Genomic DNA, 23,117 nt, shown 5'->3' on the forward strand with positions numbered 1-23,117 from the left:
TTTTTTGTGGTGTAGTGCATAGGATTACATAAGCTGTTTATGTTATTGTGCCCGCTTTGTGCAGTATACAGAAGGAGGACCAGCGCACCAACAATACATCATCATTACAAGATGATGCATTGGGACACGGTCTGCAGCGACATTAAAGGTCACATTACAAAATGCAGCTGTCACAAGATGATGCATGAACAGAGCTTCGTGATACGCTGTGTGACCAGTGATGGTGGGGAGAAAATATCTCTCTCTGATTCTTGCCTTTTTACATTTGAGCCGGTGTTTCAGTTGCTTCCTTCTCATTGAGAGCATCACTTAGTGCACTACAAGACTGTGCTGTAATGTACCTTCGCGATGATGTCTTTGATAGATATGAATATATAGATATTTGTCAGGAACATATTTTTGGTTTGAGTGTGAAGACATCCTTAGTCTCCTCCTCATTCTTTCACATACAAATTAACTCTATTCATCCTGAAGTGCACTGGACTCCTTCCATCCCACTTAGCTCTTATACAAGGATAAATGCAACCCTTGGAACTGTTTTTCCAGTGGTTTCACCACTTCCTCCTTCACCGCCGTCACCCACTCATGACCACAATGACATCTCTCAGCCACCACTTAGCCTCTGATAGATGGTTTCTATTTAGGAAACGGCATCTGACCACAAACCACGGAGCACAACAAGGCTGTTGACAGGTCTAAATAGAAAAGTTCAGCTGTGGGAGAGACGAAGCACAAACACCCATGCCTCGATTTGGGGGCCTCGCCTGCAAAATAGCTTTCTGGAAAGGCTCTTTTGATTGTTTTCTTTGGTCGAGCTATCGAAGTTTTGAGTTTTATGTAGCTAGGTTTCACTCGGTGGTATGCAATCCATTTTGGGACGGTGAGGAAAAGCGGCGTTGAAAATAACCGACAGCATGCTAAAATTGAGCTGTTCGCTCTCTGAGCTGAATGTGGCGATGAATGCACTGCAGGAGCTTGTAACTTTTAGCACTGAGCAGAACAGGTTGTTGGGACTACCCCAAAGCTTCTCAGGTAATTAATAAACACATTCATTAGGGAGCTAAAAGAAGACAGCGCTACTTAATCAAAAGCTATTCTGTCATTAGCCATGCGCTGCTGGAATATGGCATTTTAACAAGCCTCACATTGGACTAATTAGGGTAAATTGTTACAGAGTCTTTCAAGCCGTTCTGGCCTGTTATAGATTAAAGTCTTCAGAGATAGTCAAAAATAAGCGGGTGCCAAGTTGCTCTGCGGTGCTGCCGCTGTGTGCATCCGAGTGTGTTGCCGTGCGTGTTTGCATCTGACAGGCATTATCTGCTGTTGTGCTGTGTCCACATTCAATTTAAGTAAACACAGATGGGGAAGGGAGTGACTGGCCGGCAGTCACGGTGTCCTTCCGGAAAAGGAAATCAGAAGGAGGAGGAAGGAGGGAGGTAAAAGAAAGTGATGGAGATGTGCTTGTGGATGCATGGCTGATTGGTTTTTAGCCAGAGCACCTTAAGGTGGCAGGGACATCCACACCGTCTGAGGAAGGGCGGAGAGAGAGAGAGAGAGAGAGCTGGGAGAGAGAGAGAGAGAGAGAGAGAGAGAGAGAGAGAGAGAGAGAGAGAGAGAGAGAGAGAGAGAGAGAGCTGGGAGATGGGAGAGATTTCTAACCGCTGCAGCAGGTGATAATAAGCATGGCTTTGTACAGTGTGTACATGGAGAGAGAGAGAGAGAGAGAGAGAGAGAGAGAGAGAGAGAGAGAGAGAGAGAGAGAGAGAGAGAGAGAGAGAGAGAGAGAGTGTGTGTGTGTGTGTGTGTGTGTGTGTGTGTGTGTGTGTGTGTGTGTGTGTGTGTGTGTGTGTGTGTGTGTGTGTGCATTTTTCTTATCTTTGGGTCAACATAATAGGATTGTTTTGGATGAAACACTTCAAGATACCCCCCCCACAGATGGCCAAAGATAATGGACATCCAAAATGCTTATTCACAATCCAATTAACTTGTCTTGGCTCAGACCATACAGACACACTCCATATCCCTAGCTGAGAGTGTTGTGTGCGTGCGTGCGTGCGTGCGTGCGTGCGTGCGTGCGTGCGTGCGTGCGTGTGTGTGCTTGTGTTGGGGCAGTCAGTCTGGAAAATTAATGCTTCCCAGGATTTAGCATAATTTGCTCTAATTGGATGTTTGCTGTTCAGCAACTACTTCACGATAATCAAATAAATTGTTAATGGTTTGTACCGCGGGCTAGTTTGGAGGATGGACCTTTATGCAGAGCCTCTCAGTGCAGATTCTCACTTCAGAAACGGGTGATTTATACAGATCTGGCAGGTGTTTCAGTCTTCTCTTCCTCAGCGCTCATTCTGGCACCGTCATCTGCCAATTTCCACTCGGTGAACTTGCTTTGAATTTTGTCCCAAGAGGAGAACATGATTGTATTTTCAGCCCGGTCAAAGTTTTCTCATAGACTTTTATAACCTCAAATTTATTTTATGACTAAGAGAATGCATGCAACTGTCCCAGAAGCATTGCATTGCTCCAGCTTTGAAGACCTTTCCAATTAAATTATATGTGTTCAAACTTGAGACATGGCAGCATCCACCCTTCAAAGTCAAAGGCAGAGAACAAATAGAAGGAATTCAGACTGAAAGGAGATACCCGAAACTGAAGCCGCTTTCTGTATCTTTTCCCCAAATCCTCCTTAGTCTGAGTAGAGAGACCACTTTTCGCTAGTCCTGCAGTTTCTGCAGTTTACTGACACGCTCAGACTGGGATTTTTTCCCCCTCCTCTCATCAGCTTCAGCTTACATGTCATGCTGAATACCAGCGCTTGTTATTCAGTCCCTGTGAGATGAAGACTCATGGTAATGCCCATTGATTTTGTGTGCAGGCAGAAACAAAAGCTCACACACACATACAGGGAAAGCTCTTGAAATCCCCATTGATCCCAGCAGACTGAGAGCTATCCAGTTTGTTTTCATTATGGAAGTAATGTCGTCCTTCGCGGACTGTGTTGATCTTCCGTTGCCCCTGTAAGACCAGAGGTGTCGAGGTGGATGCTCTCTTTTACTTTTTCTCACATTATTTCTCCCCCCCACCCCATCAGCTCCTCCTCTGGAGCTGTGAGGGATAGAGACAACTGGTAGAGGCTTTCTGGAGGAATTTCCTGCTGGAAAAGATCGTGGAGGGACTGAGCTCTCCTGTTCCTGTGCCTTCTTCTACTTCATGAATGCTCTTTGTGACTCTTCATGGTGGCTGGGTGTAATATTTGTGGTAGTGTGGAGGGAAATAACAATCCACAGCATAGCTGCATTCCCAGGAAATCTTCACATGCCTCATTTTATGAGCTGGTTGGGATGTTCAGTTTGATATAGCTGTCAAAGGTTTGGAGACTTTTTTGGAACAGGTGGTCGGCTTTAGAAAAACTACTGTTCAAGATAAAACGCCGGTATTTATATAGAAAAACACACTGAGGAAAGCTGCACATTCTGTCAGCATGCAGTGTCAACACACTCTGCCACATTTTGAAGCTTATTGTTCTAAATATCCCCAAGCTTGTGCATTGTGACAGCTAATCACAGTTGACCCAAGAATACCCTTGACGTTTGAGTATGTTTTGCATAATTCACAGTTCATATTCTGTGCAAAGCCTGTCATGAATTGTGCACCCTGTGAAGGATTGCCTCAGACTTGCGCTATTGAAAAACGGTTAATCCTCTGTGGATGGATATGTAAATATGACAAAGTGTGGCTCTGCGTTGCTGGAACACTCCTGATTGTTGAGGATAAACCGATGTGCGCTCTGTCTTCCGTGGGTGACGGTGTGGGAGACGGGGAGAGACAAAGAGAAGGGTAACCAGAAGCATAAAGACCTGTCTCATCCCTCAAGTATATAAGAATATATAATCCCCCTTACTGAACACACACAACACACATTACATACATGAAAACAGTCGTATTATTCCACTTTATGAACCTATAGGAAATGCACATTACTGCTGCATCATTAAAACCAAGAATGTCTCTGATCATTCTTTTCTACTCTTTTCTATATCCTGTGTCAAATCACATTTACTCAACCTTATCCTGTTTTGTTTTGTTTTTTTGTCTAGTTTTAGTTGATTAAAAGTCTGGACATTTTAGTCTCATCAAAGAAAACCTCACTTCAGTCAATCTCGTCTAGCCAGAATCAATCATTTTCTGTCATTTTAGTTAAATTTCTGTCACAGAAGGTTTTATCGTGGCCTGATGAAAAACACAGCTTGAACGATTAAGAAAGCAGCTTCGCAGAAAGTGTCTGCTCTCGTGGTCCGATGGCGTCAATTTAAGGAACACATTCATTTTGATGCCAAATCAAATCAAATTCATTTTGATGGTAATGTGGAGGACCAAGGAACACAGCAACTTTATGTCACCAAATACATGTCAAGTACATCAGTGAGCGCAGTTTCATGTCAGCATCCCCCTGCAACATAACCGACACACGTACGCTCACACACACGTAGAAAAAAAGGTCATTGACGAACAGATTTCAACCTTTTTTTTTTTTTTTTTGCTTTCCATTGAAAATATTTAGATGCATGTGCCTTCCTGAGCTCCATACACCCCAAAGGAGTTTGTTTGCTGCACAAAACAATAACTGCTTTCAACAAAAGTACAACAGCCTGAGGGCATTACTCTGACAGGAAGTATGAATCCAGTATGACAAAGATTGGAGGGAAAATGACGTGTTTTCATACATTCAATTCACAAGACACCAACAAAGGTAGGATGCGGCTGTTTTTCTGCTGTAAAGCTGCTACACTTAACTTTTCCACCATAGAAAATGATACCACACATCTTTTAAAAGGAAAATGTCAATTTTCATAATTACACCGAGTGAAATAATCTGTTTTTTCTCCATCTGTTGCTTTGTAAAAAAAAAAAAATCCTTCTGATGTGAAGCTGTTGTAATGTCACAAAAAACACACTGAGGTCTATTTTCTGATCATTGTGAGTGAATGAAGTGTAATTGAAAAGCTGTTGAGTCATCAAACATTTAGTCTGTTGATATCAGAAAGCTGCCATTGGGTAGCACTTCTTACTGGAAGCCACCAGTGAATACGCTTATTGAGTAACAAGCACAGCACTTATTTTGACATGGAAAAGCGCTAATGCATTCACCAAAAATGTGGCTTTGTGAGAAATACGCAGTGATACTAATAAGATTTCCAGTTTTTTTTTATACATATTCCAAGTGCGCTCACGACTCGGGGGAGCCCGTTAAGATGATTGCAGGGAAGGGATCCCAAAAGCACAGATATAATTCTGCAGCTTTGCATCAGGTCTTCACAGTGATTTCAGGCCTTTAAACACTGCGCTGTATGCAGCGATGTGCCCAGGGGAACACGGCTGAATATGACACACCAGTCAATTAAGGCCAGCAAAAAAAATAAATAAAGGATTCACAGCCGTCTCAGAAATAGCTCTAAGAGTAATATAGAGCAGTGAGACGGAGGAAGTGAGATTCAGCCCACATACAGTAGCTGCAACATGGGGAATTGTGTGATACATACACAATCGGAAACAAGTTGATGTTATTTGAAGTGTTTTTAATGAGGCATCTTTTTTTGTGGGGAAACCACACAAATTATTATTCAATACAGTAATTTTATAAGTCTAATACACCTCTTCTTCTTGTAAACTGAATCAAGTGTTTAGCTTATTTACCCAGATTCTGATTTTGGTGGATAACAAAAAAGAAATTTGACATTTCCAGAGCAGGTTACAGTGTAACCTTCACACGGTGAGGAAGTGTTCATTTGATATCTCACTATGAAAACCAGAACTGTCAGTCATCTGCTGGAAATGACCTCTCTGCCAAGCTAAAGGCTTGTTGAACCTTTCCAGAGTAAAACGAGAGGAGGGAAACTGTGGGCATTGTTGTGCTAAAACTCTTTTTCTGTTTATGAAGTACTGTGCTGCTGATGTGCTTAATGTGTCATTTAGTGTATGTGCACTAATCCCCCACTGGGCTTTAAAGGGTTTTCAATCACTGGCAATCACATTTTGTTCAGAGCTTTTATTGTTCACATTTTTATTTTGAAGTTGAGCTTTTATCCCCTGATCCCCAACCTGTCTGTGGTCGTATAGTAATTTGTGTGTTTTATTTCCAGAGTGTAGTGCGCCTGGTTAAACTGCAGACACAGAGGGTAGTTAGAGAGCAGCAGGGCTTTGCAGACCCATAAGCCATAGCCTCATCCCTGACATACACAGGCAAGAACCCACAGCCATCTGGCCTGATGAGACAGTTGGATAGGCATGGTCTCTCTCACACACATGCATACTCATACACACAATTTACAGTAGTTCTTAGGGTTTCTGTCTATCGCAAAGGTAGCCAAGAGAGCTGTGGTGGTCACAGATAGTGACCTAGCCCACGGCCACGCAGCTTCCCTCAAAGCCGCACAGCTTCTGCCTGCAGGTCTTATAATGGGCAGAAGGTCAGACAGCCAAGAAAGAGTGAGGGAAGTGGGGATAATCGGGGGAACGAGGACACTGTGAGATAAACTGAATGAGATGATTGGAAGATAGAGAACAGAACACACCGTGATACTTTCTTTGGAATTTATAAAGTGGCTTTGTATCATAGTGTAAGGATTTACCTTTGAATGTATCTTTATAGTGAGCTTCACCTAGTGTCTCCTTTTATCTCATAGCTAACCTTTCTATTAGCGAGTGTTTGACTGGATTAAATGTCTCCATTCATTTGTGTTGTTTGTTTCTCTGTTACTCCCCATTTTTATTGCCAACTGCAAAGGATGACAATGCATATTACAGTAGGTGGGAATAAAAGACCACGAGCAGTGCGCTACTCTCATAAAAGAATACAGCAAAATGATGTGGTGTTCAGTGCAGGTGTATCGAGAACACAACAAGAACAAGTTCTGTCCAGTTCACATAAGGGATAATACCCAACAAGCTGTAGGCGAGGATCCATGTTTGTAATGGATGATATAGGGGTTAAATCCATCAAACACCAACTAATAATGTACACACATCATATGGTTAATTTTGATCTCACTCATCTGTTTCAAGCATCATAAAATGTCAAACTGTTTGCTTTGCAAGACAACATGTAGCTAAACAGGAAGGAATTCACAAGGCTGGCGCAGGAGTTTTGTAATTCTGGTAACATCTGAAGCAGGGAGAGAAAGAGAAACTTACTAATTGTTCTCAAGAAGAGCGAATATCATTTAAACTGTTTCACTGGCAGAAAGAAGTTTTGGTCCATTTCCTGTGCGGTCCTCCATCAGCTCAGCCATTCTCAGCCAGTTGGCCCCAGAGTGCCATCTTGTGGGCTGCAGTGACTTTTTTTTGGTAATTTACAAAGTTAGTTATTTTTATTGCTCGAGGATTAACGTAAACATCAGATTAAAACGTGCCAACCATGACACATCATCATCAAACGTGTTTTTCCACTGTTAGCTTGCTAACGTTCCCATTTATGCAGCGGACCAATCAGGATCAGGTTTTTGAAAAGTGTGGTGAGGAAATAAGACCCTCAGTACATTAAACTTGGATTCATAATGGCAGGCAGCGATGCTGAGCTCGGGGCACAGTGACCTGAATGCGGTGAAATCCTGCCACTGCCCAGAAAACTCCTTGTTTTCACATGCTATTGTCATGCTTTTTTTCTCATATATTTGGGGAGGTGGTCCTCAGATTTTTTTTAATAATCTGTCTTCCCCTACAGTTTAATACATGCAAACATGTATGCCATAGGTGTCTCAGTGTGATGTATGGTGCACTTCCTTCATAACGGCTCTGAATATATAACATCATGCAGTTATTTAAGCAACTCATATCTTTAATGCAGATCATACAGAAACTCCTCAGGGGTCCCTCTACTCTGATCAGTCAATGCATATTTGCAACTCTACACATACTGAACACTCCAGCAGCAGAAAGCTGATCGCTGATAATCATCCTCAGTCCTCGCATTAATTCCACTCTCTCTCCCACCTCATGAGTATCTAATAAATTTGAATTTGAAGTTCTGACTTCGGCCGTCATCCATCTTCCAGTCAAGTCTTTCTTGAGATACTATCGCCCATGCTGCTTCCCACACAGGCAGATAACTTGCCTTTTCCTCCTGGCGGTGCCTCACCCTGTGTGTTGAAAATAGCTGAGACTAGAACACAACTTGTGTAACATTGATTTGAAATTCAATCTCGACAGCTACCTTGGGGCCCTGGGCCGATTCTTAGATCCCTCTCTGATACCGATGCTGGAGGAAGCGAAGGAGCATCATGTGTTGAGGAAAATAAAGAGAGGAATACACACAATACGACAACGTTTGCTGATATAAGCACAAACACGGCCTTGACAGCCTTTGCCTGTGTTGTCTCTGATACTTCTACATGTAGTGCTGCTGACAGACAAGCACCCTCTGACACAAATCACCAGGCTGAAGAGGTTTTATCTCACCATCTTTTATCTGGCCCTCCATCCTTCCACCTGTCTGTCACCTTGAGAGGTGCTGTGAGTACTCTACAAGGTGCCATTTACCCACGAGTGTCCTGAATATATCACAATGATCACTTGCTTTTCTCCAAAACCCTCATACGCAAAACAAACTCTCAGCGGACTATTTCACAGTAGATAAGACGTTCGCTAGTGCAACTAGTGCATGATGTCAAGGGGGGGGGGTTAATATATACTTTGGTGAAATGTTTTGTAAACATCAACCCGTTGTCTTTGTTTTTCCATAATGAAAAAGTGCTCAGGAGGAAAAAGCAAGAAGGTGATTGGTGGAGGAGAAGATACAGAGAGGGAATGACGGAGACGGGGAGGATAGATGGACGAGCACATAAAAGGAATAAGTGGAAGGAAAAAGGAGAGAGGGAGCAGAGGAGAGAAGCTGCTGGATGCTTGGTAATTGGTGTTAAGCAGGGTCAGGCTGGCGAGAGGGAATTTCATTTGGCTGCACAGTAACCAGACTGATTGGTAAATCAAAGCAGGTTAGAAAACACTAAGCAGGGACTAATATAGATGGAGTATATATTGATAATGTAGATTTCTTGGAACAGTCAGCTGCATGCAGGTGTTTTCTGCTTATTCTCTTCTCTCTTGTAGTCATGTGACCTTTTCACTGGTATATTTGACCACCACAATCTCACATCTTGTTCAGACGATGTAATAAATATTACTTGTTATGGCCCAGAACAAGCAAATCCCCAAGGATGCATTAGAAGAGACAGCTCGCCTTGTCCTCTCAGTTACATCCACTTACTTGGTTGATTGGGTTGATTGAAGGTCCGTGGCTGATTGTGGTCGGCCAGGTGAGAGCATGTGGGAAACGTTCATGTGTTTGTGGGGAAGGAAAAAGACAGAGGTGACGCACATTTGTAATAAGTATGCAATGTCACATTTCAGGTTTATGCACAAAAAGCTGCTTGGTAAGGTTTAAGAAAAGCTTAAAATAGCTCCTTCCTTAAAACAATCAACACTGGTTTCATACAGGGGTTGAATCTGAATCCTGTGTGAGCTGCCTGCTGCAGCCAAAAACCACTCTATCAGCTCAGTGAGGGTGAACCAAAATGCCTGGACAGCTAAATAATGAGCAGAAACTCACTATAAAGCTCCTTACAGCCAAGGTGAGCTGCAGATTGAGGTGATGAGTCCCTTTAGATTCATCAGCACAAGCGAGTCCTGTAACATGTTTTCACATTGTCATTTCATGCGTGCTAAAAAAAATATCCATTATGGCTGCTGTCACAAAATTCTGGCTGATTGAGCCTTAAAATTGTTTGTGTGCGCATGTACAAGCCACCGCATACATCCACATCTCATAGCACAGCACGCCCTGTGTCTTCATAGCCACCCACACACACACACAGGGCCAGACGGAGACAAAGATACCTGTCAGTGGGGGGCTGAAATCTGCTGTGGATTACCAATAGATGACAGATGTCCCATGCACCCTCTCCCTCTCCATCCTATTCTCTTTGTTGGATCAGCAGCAAGATGCCATTACAGTGCTAGGTCAGTGGGAGTGCACGCTGTATTCATGCTGTTAGATCTTCAGTTAACATAAATGTGTGAAGCGAGTCGCTTATTTCCTCTCAGTTTCTTCTCAAAAGGTGACATAGAAGTTGTTGGCGTGTTGATTTTCTCGCGCTGGGTTTGTCTCTGCTGCCCTCTCTCTGTCACCAACATGTATCATCAGTGCAGCTGTGTGATAGTTTGTGTGTGTGTGTGTGTGTGTGTGTGTGTGTGTGAGAGAGAGAGAGAGAGAGAGAGAGAGAGAGAGAGAGCGAGAGAGAAAGTGTGTATGCAGAGTCTCGCCAAAGCTGTTGTTGTGGGCTCCCTCCCCCCGCCTCTCTAATATAACCCTCCAGTGTGCAGGTATAAGAGCATTAAAACTGCAGAGTCAGCAAACTGAGTCCCTATAGGGAAGCAGTTCAGCTTCATCACTACACACACACACACACACACACATACACACACACACACACGCACGTATTCTGCTGAACTACATACAGTACGTTTGCTATCACCTAATCACACTGTACTTCAGATAAGGGGCCTTTTATTATGAAGGACACAGTCATAAAAAGTGTTTGTGCGTGTGTGTGTCTGTGCGTGCGTGCGTGTGCGCACATGCTCATGTGTTCTATTTTTTCACATCACAAACCTGCTATTGCCTACATTCAAAATTCTAAGCAGCTTCCTCCCCGACAGGAAATTGCATTTTACATCCTGGTGACCATGGCAACCAAAGCCCGTAATGCCTGAGTGTCAGTCAGGTTTATGGTTATGCATTTTGCACAGTGGAAAGTGAAGTGCAACTGACTCAAGACAAACACAGCTTTCTCTTTCTGGAGGTTCTCGAGAGAGAAACAACCATCAGCTTTCAACTCTCTTTCGCCTTCTTACTGACAGTCCATGCAGAGAAACTTATTAAAGTCAAAGCTGTTATCATGTGAAGTTCAGGACAAAATCCTGCAGAAAAAAGCCTCCACTCCACATCGCAGTATTTGAACTTAGCAGCTACACATGATAAGGTCCTTTGACAATGCCATATTTGAATGACAACAAGGTGTGGCACAGGTGCACTGAGTAAGGTCACCTTGCTACGTTTTATTCTGTCCCCTTCTTTTATCCCCTGTCTTACACCCTAAAAATAAAAACACCATTAGTCTCCTGCTCAGTCTGCTTTTGAAAGAAGGGATCACAATAGCAGCAATTGATTTATGGGTAAATGGCTGCTTCCCTGACATGTCCACGAATAGGAGGACAGGTTATTTTCTGTTGTTGGAGGTTTCGCTTTTCAAGAAAATTGGGAGAGAAGTTGGGGGGGGGGGGCGACACCGCTCTGCCCTGAAGTCCAATCCACACTAATGGAGTGGAGGAGGGGGAGGAGAGATAAAGGAAGGCAGAGCGGGAGGCGGGGGGATGCAGTAAGTGGCAGCATGTATGAGTATGTGAGGTTTAGCTGAGTGTGTGCAAGCAGAGCAGCTACAGCAGGTTAATGTCAGGTGTGTGTGTGTGTGTGTCTGTGTGTTTGTCTGTGTGTGTGAGAGAGAGAAAGAGAATGCAAGCATGCACATGTGAAGAGATAATATCCTGCTGCCAGACGAGCAAGCAGACAGACACAGGGAAGGACAGACAGACAGACACAAAGAGGCTTCTAGCAGTTCCTGACTCAGATCCATGGCTCGGTTGGCAGGGAGTCACATTTCTTGGATGTGTGTGTGTGTGTGTGTGTGTGTGTGTGTGTGTGTGTGTGTGTGTGTGTGTGTGTGTGTGTGTGTGTGCTGGGAAGAACTGCAGGATGTGAGCAAGAATCTCATCCAGCTTCCCTTTAGCAGCCTTGTCCACACAGGCTTTGGTCTCATGCGTCAGCTTCTGTCCTAGAAAGGGATGCAGACGGCGAAATGAGTTTCAGCCCGCAGGAAACGAAAATGTGATGAAAGCTGAGGAGATTTGCTCAGACAGGACCAGAAATGTCTCAAATCGAACGATGGCACACTTAAAAATTGAAACTCTGAAGGTCATTACAGAGATATTGTTTCGGATTACCCTCCTGATTTACTATTTACAATATAGTTTATAACGTTAACCCCTTCCTGATGGGTCAGTGCAAGCAGAGGGCTGAGGACACATTCTCATTCTCCCACCATTCAGCCAAGACGTTTAACTGATCTTCACTTAAAGATTACGTAACAAAAACTGGATTCCACTGACAAAAAAATGATCCCGCTGACATTATGTGTAATGTTTTCTTCACCGTTGTCCTCCAGGCAGACCCGGGAGCAGGAAACCCCTCCGGACTTCTTCTACTTCTCCGACTTTGAGAGGCACAACGCTGAGATTGCCGCTTTTCACTTGGACAGGTGAGTTTTATCATCCCTCCCCTGTTGTGCTGAGATTTCTTTGTGTGACTCATCCGTTTGCCGTCAGTGCTTTTTCAAATCACCCTTCAGAGGCACTTCCAGGAAGAATGACAGGTCACATGTGCTCCTTCACCCAGACAGTGGAGGCTTTAACCCCTTTCTAAACCGGAGGTGCTCCATAATGGACTTAAGCTGTGAAAATGTGAATGGGATTTAGTACATGAGGGATTAGATAACACTCGGATCATCTCCTTTACTTGCTGCTGAGTCTATTGATTTCCTCATGATCCTTTTATTCCACAGGCTACAGGTAAAAAAATAAATAAATAAAGTCAAATATGATCATTTTGAATTCTCGTGGAGGCCAATTGATGGCGTGCAGGTCGTCTCCACGTCTTCAGGCGCTGTCGTTACTTCACACATGCTCAGAGACACACACTCGCTCTCTGTTTGATGAGGTCAGTGGCATGTGTGTGTGTGTGTGTGTGTGTGTGTGTGTGTGTGGGCAGGAAGATGGAGCCAAACAGGAAATCATAGGCACGACATTACCACCGGGACACGGTTTAAAGCAGGGGGGAGCGAGGAGTGGGTGTCTCTGTTACCCCTAAAGAGCTGTTTGCCTCTGAATTATAGTCCAGTTGCTCGACCACAGCAGCCTCTGGATACCAGTCTGAGCTACTGCGAGTTTATGACTTTATACCGAGTCAGGAATGCGGAGTAGGAGGATGTTTTGCCCTGCTAAACTTTCTTTAATTTGATTTCTAATTCTAGACAGTTGTGATGAAATGGACTAAAATATCCCGAAGATTTAAGGGAAGAGGTGGCGTGACTGCTCTCCAGTAATTACTTCTACGTCTCAGGGGGTGTTTTCTTTATCCTCCGCTCCATGCCGTTGTACTATAACTACCATCTGTTGTGAACTCCTTGTGTGTGTGTAATAGGCCGAGTGCGCACAGATAGATGCTTCAGGGTGCTCGCACAGGCAAATACACACACACACACACACACACACACACACACACACACACACACCACACACACACACACACACACACACACACACACACACACACACACACATGCGCATGCGCGCACATGCACATGCACATGCACAGGTGCTCCTTTGTCACCAGGGCCTAACATGACGGTGCGGTTTGCAGCTCCTGAATGCTGTCCTCTGTAGGCTAAAGTTTCGCCAATTCTGTTCCACTAGGCCAGTCTGTGTGTGTGTGCGTGTGTGTGTGTGCGTACATGCGTGTGTGTGCGTGTGTGTGTGTGTGTGTGTGTGTGCTCCCAGGAGGCTTAGTTTTAGCCTCAAACCGGTCAGGGTCATTTGGGCAGCAAACATACAGTGAGGCAGGCTAAACATGGCTGAATCGGTGCAGTGTTCTGACACAAGAGCATAAGAAAAGAATGAGAGACAGATGGAGACAGAAAGCGAGAGACGGGAGTCGAGACCAGGAGGAGGAGAATTAAAATAAGCTTTATGGCCTAAATATAGACAGGGGGTTGGAATTTAAGAATTTCAGTGTGTGTTGGCGGCGCAGGTGGGAGGTCAGCAAACACACACACAGACACACACACATTGTTTTTTTTTTTTGTTCGGAGGCGGATGGTGGATGTCACTGAATGTTGCTTTTGATGCCAATCACAAAAACAGACAGAGAGCCCTGAAAGATGATGAACTATTGAACTTCTCGTGTGATGAAATGACACAGATCAAGTCTTGTGCTGACAGTTTGGATAAGAAACCATTAAACTTTATTTATTCTTCTGTTGAGAAAAAGCATCCTGGTGTCCCACTTCTTCTCCAGGCTGTCTTTATTTAGAGAGTGAGGGACATAACGGCGAGCAAAAGTTTCGTTGTATATCCTGTTGAGGTGTCGACGTGCAGGTATTGTGCATTAATAGGCAGACAGCACAGGCAGGGAAGGTGCAGACATAAAGAGCAGCTCACAAAGACCAGGCCGGTGCTCAGTGTTCAGAGCTCTCCCGGTTGACTGGAGACGCTCTGGAAAACTGCACCACCTGAGGGCACCGTGGGGGAAGGAGCCGGAGGCTGAAGGTTCTGCAGAGCTGCATTTGTTCGGGCCAAACTTAAGTTGAAACGCATTATGTAATACAGTAAAACTCAGACCTGGCTTTCCAATCTGCAGCACCTCACATGAACAGTGCACGTCAGTTCACTGTGTCAATAAAAGAAATGAGTGTAAAAACAACCTTTTTGGTCACACTTCATATAAAGGTTCAAATATCCACCATTAGCTAGTTCCTTATTATCATGCATGTTAGTCATTGTGAAGCACTTATTAACATATTATTCTGGAGCTTAGAGTTATTAAGGATTAGGATTAGATTATACATCATCATAATAATAATTATTATTATTATTTCTATCAATAAGCAGTAATTAGGATGTTACTGGGGGGAAAATAGTTGTCCTAGAAGTTGTAGTATATGGTCATGCAGGCATTAATAAATGGTTTATAATGACTAATAAAGAGTCGATATGCTAATAATATGCATGCTCAAAAGCAGCAAGTTAATGGTGAGTGTGTGTGCCTGAATACAAAGTGGTTCTTTAATGTGTCTACATCTCTCGTTCTTTAGGATCCTTGACTTCCGGAGAGTGCCCCCGGTGGCAGGAAGACTTGTCAATATGACAAGGGAGATCAGAGACGTGACTCGTGATAAGAAGCTGTGGAGGACCTTTTTCATCTCTCCAGGTAGACACTCTGTCAGCCTCTGCAGCTTGGCACAGTGACGTACAGTAGCTGCATGGCTCACGCTGTGATGCTGTGTGGACAGAGCAGCTTTATCTCACTGGCTGCAGCTTGAAGTAAACTGGGTTATGCACACAGTGAGTTATTGACCTGTAGTTAAGGTAGTCTGAGTTTGTATGTCCTGCTCTGTTCTTTAAGACAAGACAAATGGCAAGAATGTACTGTTGCATGTATGGTGAGAAATGGAGCTATAGCCAAAAGTCACCACAGGGTGGCAGCGCAAGTCAGCTTATTCTCAAATCCTAAAATGGTTTTACAAGGATTTTTATGTCCACTAAAATTAATATAACTGAAAGAAAAAAAAATGGAAAAGAATCCAAGTAAATCAAATGAAAAAATGTAATTAACCAGCCATTTCCTTGTATTTTATGTTGTTAGATTATGGTAATAATTTGGCACCTCAGTTAATAGATATAATATGTTACAGTGATGCAAAGCAGGTCATTTGTCACACATGAGTAGTTGTCAGGGTGCAGGAGCAGGTTTAACGATGAGAAGAAACATACATGAATGAAGAAATCTGGTTGCAGAAATATAAAATGCATTTTGTGCAGCCAGTTTGATCTGTGCTCATTTCCTCTCAGTAGGAAGACATATTAAATGATGCTCAGTACTTTGATTAAAATGTACCATCCTCCCTGCCTCTGTGTCCTGTGTTTAACCCTGCAGCTGAGATGAGAAACCCTCCACCACCCTGATTTTTCCCTGTCTGGCTCTGCTGTCATTTTCTCCTCAGTGTCTTCACATTTGCTTCCTCTTTGAAACCGCTTCTTCTCTCTCCTCAGCCAATAACGTCTGCTTCTACGGCGAGTGCTCGTACTACTGCTCCACAGAGCACGCTCTGTGTGGTAAACCGGACCAGATCGAAGGCTCACTCGCAGCCTTCCTGCCGGACCTGAACCTGGCCAAACGCAAGACCTGGAGAAACCCCTGGAGACGCTCCTACCACAAACGCAAGAAGGCAGAGTAAGGCACAAATTCATGAATCTGTCAGCCCACCTCATGACGTCTGAGTTAGGGTCAATTAGCTACAGTATCTGTGTCTAAATATAAACATGATATTGATATATATGTATATTTCTGTGTGTGTGTGTGTGTGTGTGTGTGTGTGTGTGTGTGTGTGTGTGTGTGTTGTCAGGTGGGAGGTGGACCCAGATTACTGTGACGAGGTGAAGCAGACTCCTCCGTATGACCGCGGCACTCGACTGCTGGACATCATGGATATGACCATCTTTGACTTCTTAATGGGTAAGAGGAAATGAAGCCGGGAACTACATCTTAAATGAATATATTACACATTGACGCCCTCTGAATCACATGTTCTCACCACTGTGCTGTGTCCTCTCACAGGTAACATGGATCGCCATCATTATGAAACGTTCGAGAAGTTTGGAAACGACACCTTCATTATTCACTTAGACAACGGAAGAGGGTGAAGGCTGCTTTTAAAGTGCAAAGTCCAACTTTGAGTGTGTTTGTGATAACTCCTGCTTCATGTTTTTATCCTTGTCCTGACCCTCATAGGTTTGGAAAACACACCCACGATGAGCTGTCCATCCTGGTGCCTCTCAGCCAGTGCTGCAGGTCAGACTTCTGCTTGTCTGTGAAGTGACAGGCATCAACCGGTCCTTCAGTCAGCCCTCCCAACACTTTAGACCAGAGCATTGAAATTGTAATGCACCGTGGAAATCCATGGCGTTCTGCCTCCATCATCACCATCAGGCCTCATGTACATAAGAAATATGACATGAAATGTGCTCACGACCCAAAAGACTTCTGTCAACTATTGGGTCATTTGGTGAGCCTTCCTATAAAGTGAGGCAGCTCAGATAAACATCGACTCAATGGTTCTCTCCCACTTATTGTCTGAAAAGTTGGTCTAACACACACTCTGCCGCGTTAAAACCACTGGAATCATTATACAAACAAGCACTTAAAACTTTAGACAAGAAGCCAGTGTTCTGAGGAAGTCTAATCTGCATAGCTGGGAAAACCTCATCACATACAAAAATGTCTGCCTAGTTCATAAGATTATGCATGGTTTAGATCCTCCTCCTCCGTCTGGTTTCATCAGCTCCAAATCTACTTGGGTTGAGTTGGGTTGCACAATCCCACTCACAAAACTCTGTCATTATTCATTGAAGTAATGTGAAGAAATGACTTATTGAAAGCCAACAGTGTCAACACTGACGCTGCTTCGTAACATGACCGCACTCATACTGTGCCGCATCATCCACGCAGGTTGTTTAACTGTTATCTGTGCTTTAAACCACAATGTAGTATGTTTTTAGCTATTGTTCATATTGCAATATTTTTATTATTCTACGATGTCTAACGCCATCAGGCAAACAAAAAATAACCTATTCATCAATCAATCTTTGTTTCCAGGGTGAAGAAATCCACCTACCTGCGTCTGCAGCTGCTGGCCAAAGAGGACTACCAGCTGAGCTCCCTGATGGAGGAGTCTCTGCTCCGTGACCGGCTGTCCCCCGTCCTCATCCAGCGCCACCTCCAGGCCTTGGACCGCAGGCTCCGGCTGGTGCTGCAGGTCCTAGCAGGCTGCATAGAGAAAGAAGGCTATGTCAACGTGGTGGAGGAGGATCTAGTTGGGGACACGACAACCCACAGGAGCCCAGGCCACAGGTAGTGAGGGCGAGACTCGCAGGTGACGGAGAAACCGCCATTGAAAATGGACCACGTCTGTGGCTGTTCGACCAATGGGACTCCACCAAAGTCCCACCTCTGATATCAAGCTGAATTCAGTGAATTCCAAGACTTGCCATCATTGCCTCTATGGAACCTGCTTTTAAGTGTGTTTATAAAGAAGAAAGTGACCACAGACACCATGAAAGACTCACACAGAGGCTTTGTATTCGCCACATAAAGATGTATTTTGGTTCTATCCGATGTTGTATAAGACATAAAGGAGCCACTGCTGTGTTCTGATCTTGTCCTGTTTATTTTGAATATGGAGGGTTTGTTTTATGTGTTTTATTATATGAGTACATAACCAAATGAGAAGTTACACTGACTGGGCTGCATTTGGTCAGACAATAAGCTTTATCGGTTATCACAGTGTATGAAAGGTGGAGAAAGTGTGCGGACGTTTCAAGACATTTGTTCATTTCTTCAGTTTTCACCCTCTGCAATCAGCCACATCAGCAGAGAAAATGAAGTCAGGCCACAAACAACCCACAGCCAGGAGAATAAGAGTGCAAACAGCGTGTTCTCTTCATCTATCTTTATAAGCTTTTTGTCTCGGCACAGACTTGGAACAGACCGACTGAAATGTTATTACATACTTCTGAACAGCATCGATCTGAGCACAACTATATTTGAAGCTGTACTTCAAACAGTTCCTTCACTTTGCCTTATTCTGTCTCTTTTCCCCCTTTCCCGTCTCCCCTGCAAGTCTAGCTTGCGGTGCAACAGCGCAACACTAAAATAGTATTCTCCAAACCAAAAATACTCTAAATGCAAAGACCAGTCTGCTGGTTAGTGTTCATTAAATGTTAAGTCGGTTCGTTCATGCACTACTATTCTTACATGCAGACCTGGAACATTTAGAGCATCTGCTATAATATAATTTTGCAATTTATGCAATGCAACGTGTTACAGTTTGTATGTTGATTCATTCTTATGAGATTTCATGTCCAAATGACTATTTATTGGTGCGTCACAAAGGATGAGAGTTGGTTTAGTAAATTCTAGGTTTTGCTTCGTGTTGCTTTATATGTTGGGAAATATTTACCTTAGGTACCTTAGCATTTGGATACTATTTAAATTGACATTCCTTTGAGTACTATTTTATGTTCAGATGATATAAAAACAACAAAGCTATTTGATTTTGGACATTATGTTGTTGAAGTGGTGCCATTGGGATTTTCAGTTTCCTCCTCGGAGTCCTGTGCACTGGCTGACCCGGCACCTGTGCAATGACAGAAATACAGTACTTGAATGTTTTGGGGTTGGCAGCACGGACAGGATTCATAGAGCTACAAGCAGTGTCACGCCTGAGCGGCTGGACTCAAGTCTGAGAAGTGCTTTGTGGCGATAAAGGGGCTAAAAATGCCTCATCCCACTGTGGGGATAACCTCGGGCTCTGCTCTTTGATTTTCATATTCTCGTGTAAATACCTATAAATACTTTGAGACCTAACAAGCTTCACCGCACAGTGATTTGCTTCTGTTTTCTGCTATTGCATTGTTACTGTGAAGATCTGTTTACTAAATGATTAAAGTGTGCAATAAAAACAAAAGTGAGGACAAATCTTTCATTGTGTAGGCGGCTGTGGACGTGTGAGGTTTTCTCTTATCTGATTTGATGCATGGGAGGAGGTGAATGTGTCTTTTTTTCAGGGGTGAAAAGCAGCAAGAGAGGATCAACAGAACTCCAGGCAAGGTGCAGCGTTAAAGTATCACATGAGCAAACGCAGCCTTCATCATGGAAAGTCAAACCACGGACTTCTATCAGATACTTCACTTGTAAATAACTTTTCGCATTGCAGATTTTACAGGCCTGCAGGTGAAGATTGTGACTCTGTGGCAATAGTCAGGTTTCACGTCTCTCATGTTCCACAAAGTGCTCCAGTGAGGCTCAAAGATGAAACTCTTCCAGCGGCTAAGCTGCTTAAAGGTGAGTCAAATCTGCATGTGCTCTTACACACATTTCATTTTGCATGTTATTGAGCCTGTTTTTCATCATTTATTAATCACTGCACAAATATTTTTTCATCACCAAATATGTATTTATTCCTCACAAGATATTCATGTTTGGCATCCTTTAACCCCCAGGGCCGTGACTAATGACTGTTCTAGTCAGATATTCATTTGACTGCTTGAGAGGGATTTCTGACTCCAACCAGCTCATCTCAGCTGTGTGTAAACTGAGGCACCTCACAAACTCTGGCTTATTTCTCAGAGAGTGTAATTCCAGCTGCCTTGGATTTTACATCGCGAAAGAGAGTGGACTCCTGCTGAAGGAGTTGATGTAAAATATGTGTTCATGGTGACGAAAATGTGGAAAATAAACTGAGAAAGTCCCCTTTCCTGCTTCCCTCCTGACGATTCTGGTCTCAGTTAAAGCTGGAGTGCACATAAATGAACGTCTGTTACATTCAAGGCCCAACCAAATGAGTTCAGACAAAGCTGATTAAACCTGTCACCGTCAGGTTAATCTCAGTGAGTTTTGCAGTATACCAGAGTTTTTAAATCTGCATCTGTGGTGACGCTCTAGTAACCATGCGTTTTACATCAACCAGCAATGATTGGTTTGCCAGAGCTGAATGGAGGACTAACAACAACAACAACAACAACCAAAAAAAAAAAGCCAAAACGCATTAAAAAAAAGAGAAAGCGGCAACCTCCAGCTGTGAAAAATAAAGCCAACGTAGCGCTAAAACCTGCAGTTCCTCGGATGTCCACATGAGGCTGACTCCATCGCCTGAGAGGCCCAAATTAAAATCTGCAACTTTACAGCAGAAATAAACATGTTTATAACCTGGTATAAGAAACGTTTTGAGCTCTACAGCTAACTGTTCATGGCAGCTGTGGGGGTGAATTTTTATATAACTCACTTATAAGTCAAGTCTTAAGGTTAAACATAATTACAATCTGAGTAAAAACTACCCTTTAGTGCAATACACATAAATTATTTGAACTGTAAAACTTATGAAAGAATCCATAATGACATTAGATCTGTCTCTATTTGTAGTCCTGTAAACGTTTTGCTGACCGTTTGTTTTCACACTAGTTAAGAAACCGGCCAGACAGTAAAACGGAAAGACGCGGCGCTGTCCGCGGTCCTGAAGGAAGACAGCGGAGCGGCGGCAGCAGTGTCAGGGACAGCACCACGGACAGCGCCCTGCTGTTCATCAGCAGCCGGCAGAGGGGCAGCGCTACACCCAGTAATGGAGGAGGTGAAGACTGTTAGAGCAACCTGGCGACTGAGACTGCTTTTATAATGCTGAATTTGAATTTATTTCCCAATCTATTTGGTGCGCTCAGTCGCCGATGATTTCCCAGGAGAGGGCGCGAGTGCAGCGCAGCTCTGTGTGGAACAAGAAGCAGTTACCGGCAACATTCACTAGGTGGCACTCGAGGCTCGCGGTGATGTTTGGGGGCTTTTCATCTCTGTCACCGAGATGACGCTATTTGCTGCCCTGGATTAAAGTGATAACCAGTGAATCGTACTCTCTCGGTGTGATGAGCTGATTTTTCAAGCGATGTCTTGAGTGTTTTGATCGTAATCTTCGCTCAGACTGGGGGACACAGAGGCTGCGGACACCAGACTTTAATATTATGCTGTGTAATATCACACACAGTCAACACGACGGCGCTCATTAACATGTGAAAGGGGTAAAGAAAAGCAGACACCGAGGGAACAGAAATGTAATTTGGGAGGAAAAAAATGGGACGTTTAATGTCACCGTGTACCGTGTTGTTGCACTTCGACGCAATGGCCACTAGGTAGCGCACTAGAATTGTGCAACACTAGGTAGTTGTTATGATAGATTTGGGAAAAGTGACTATGACCAAACTTAATTGTGTAATTGTGTTCCAATATATCTGGCTGTGTATTGATATTTTTTCCAGACTTCTGAACATTCTTCAAACAGTCTTTTCTAACCCAGTAAGAATTATTCTGGTCCACCTGACCTGAGAAAATAATCCAAGCAGGAATACATCCTCAGCCCTGATGTTGTTTACCCTCCACAGCGGACCAGCCCACATCCACTCCCCTCATTCAGAGGCAGCCTCTCCTGCCTAGTAACAGTATCCAACACCACTGTCCTCCCGTCTCTATGGCAACAGAAGCAACCCCCTTCCTGCCCTGCCTCCCATTGATCCAAGGTGTGTGTGACTGAGTCCTGGACGACCCTGACCCTTACACCTTCCCGACTCCCCCATTGGCGAACTTGGATTCTGCCTGATCTGGCATCCACAGCTGTACGAAAGCAAACAGCTCCAGTTAAACTAACCTTTTCTAAAACGTTTGAGAAAACGGACCACTTCAGTCGTGGGAACACAAATAATGCACTGACAACACATGGCGACAAAATGAAAGAAATGAACAATCAAATGAAGTGAACAGCTTTTATTGCTTGAGAGGGCGTCAGCATACCAGTTTGTCTTCTTTGGCACAGAAAACAACTCTCCTGCTGATAAATCTGAGCGGAAAACACTACATGCACACCGCTGCGAACTGCACACACAAGCAGGCCTACGGTGCGTGTGTGTGTGTGTGTGTGTGTGTGTGTGTGTGTGTGTGTGTGTGTGTGTGTGTGTGTGTGTGTGTGTGTGTGTGCGTGCGTGCGTGCGTCGCAGCGTATGGCGAGCCGAGATGAGAGGAGCTTTCAAACGCTTCTTCAGAGCCAGTCGTTTTTAACCCCTGTCCGTCTCGATTGATGTCAGCGCTGTAGGCAAAATCACGCTTCACTCAGATCCGCATTGATCAAAACAAATGCATCCCGGGGAGGATAGCTCACCGAAACGATTCAGGCACATGGGCGCGATCACGTATTCATGGCTTGGCTCCATGCATCTGGTGGTACTGATCTCCAAACTGCCAAACACTCATCAACACATCGTGTTCAGGCCGGCTGCTTCAAACCTAACAGCGAACAAGGACTCAGTCAGACGCATCTTCATCCGCATCCTCTCCTCAACACTTCGAATGAGGCTGATCATTTCCAAATCACCGTTACTGAGAACTTCACCAGCTTCGTCTACGCACTGTCCCTCGCTGAGACGCCAGGCCTGTCCGCTTTGTTTTTCAGCCGGCTGAGCAACACTCAGGAAATAAGCAGGAGCAGGCTCTGTGTCTGAACTCATGAATTATTAAAAGGCGACTATTTCGCGGCTGCAGCTAAAATTAGGAATAGCCTTATGCTGGCTATAATTAGAAAGCAGATGGAAAGCGTTCATTTATAATAGTACGTGGACAGTTTTGACGTTTCCAGGTGAAGATGCTG

General features: G+C 44.0%; 1 protein-coding gene across 1 annotated transcript in view; it reads left to right on the forward strand.

Annotated features, from left to right (window-relative positions):
* fam20ca (FAM20C golgi associated secretory pathway kinase a) overlaps positions 1 to 19,426 on the forward strand; it is a 36,556-nt gene extending 17,130 nt beyond the window's left edge. The window contains exons 4-10 of the mRNA XM_070981383.1: positions 12,270 to 12,362; positions 14,973 to 15,088; positions 15,931 to 16,111; positions 16,284 to 16,393; positions 16,496 to 16,577; positions 16,670 to 16,729; positions 17,534 to 19,426. Coding sequence (XP_070837484.1) covers positions 12,270 to 12,362; positions 14,973 to 15,088; positions 15,931 to 16,111; positions 16,284 to 16,393; positions 16,496 to 16,577; positions 16,670 to 16,729; positions 17,534 to 17,792 — 901 coding nt within the window. The 3' untranslated portion in view covers positions 17,793 to 19,426. The remainder of the gene's footprint in view (positions 1 to 12,269; positions 12,363 to 14,972; positions 15,089 to 15,930; positions 16,112 to 16,283; positions 16,394 to 16,495; positions 16,578 to 16,669; positions 16,730 to 17,533) is intronic.
* Positions 19,427 to 23,117: the final 3,691 nt, after the last annotated feature.

The sequence above is a fragment of the Chaetodon trifascialis genome, chromosome 15 (assembly GCF_039877785.1).
Source record: "Chaetodon trifascialis isolate fChaTrf1 chromosome 15, fChaTrf1.hap1, whole genome shotgun sequence".
NCBI lineage: Eukaryota > Metazoa > Chordata > Actinopteri > Chaetodontiformes > Chaetodontidae > Chaetodon > Chaetodon trifascialis.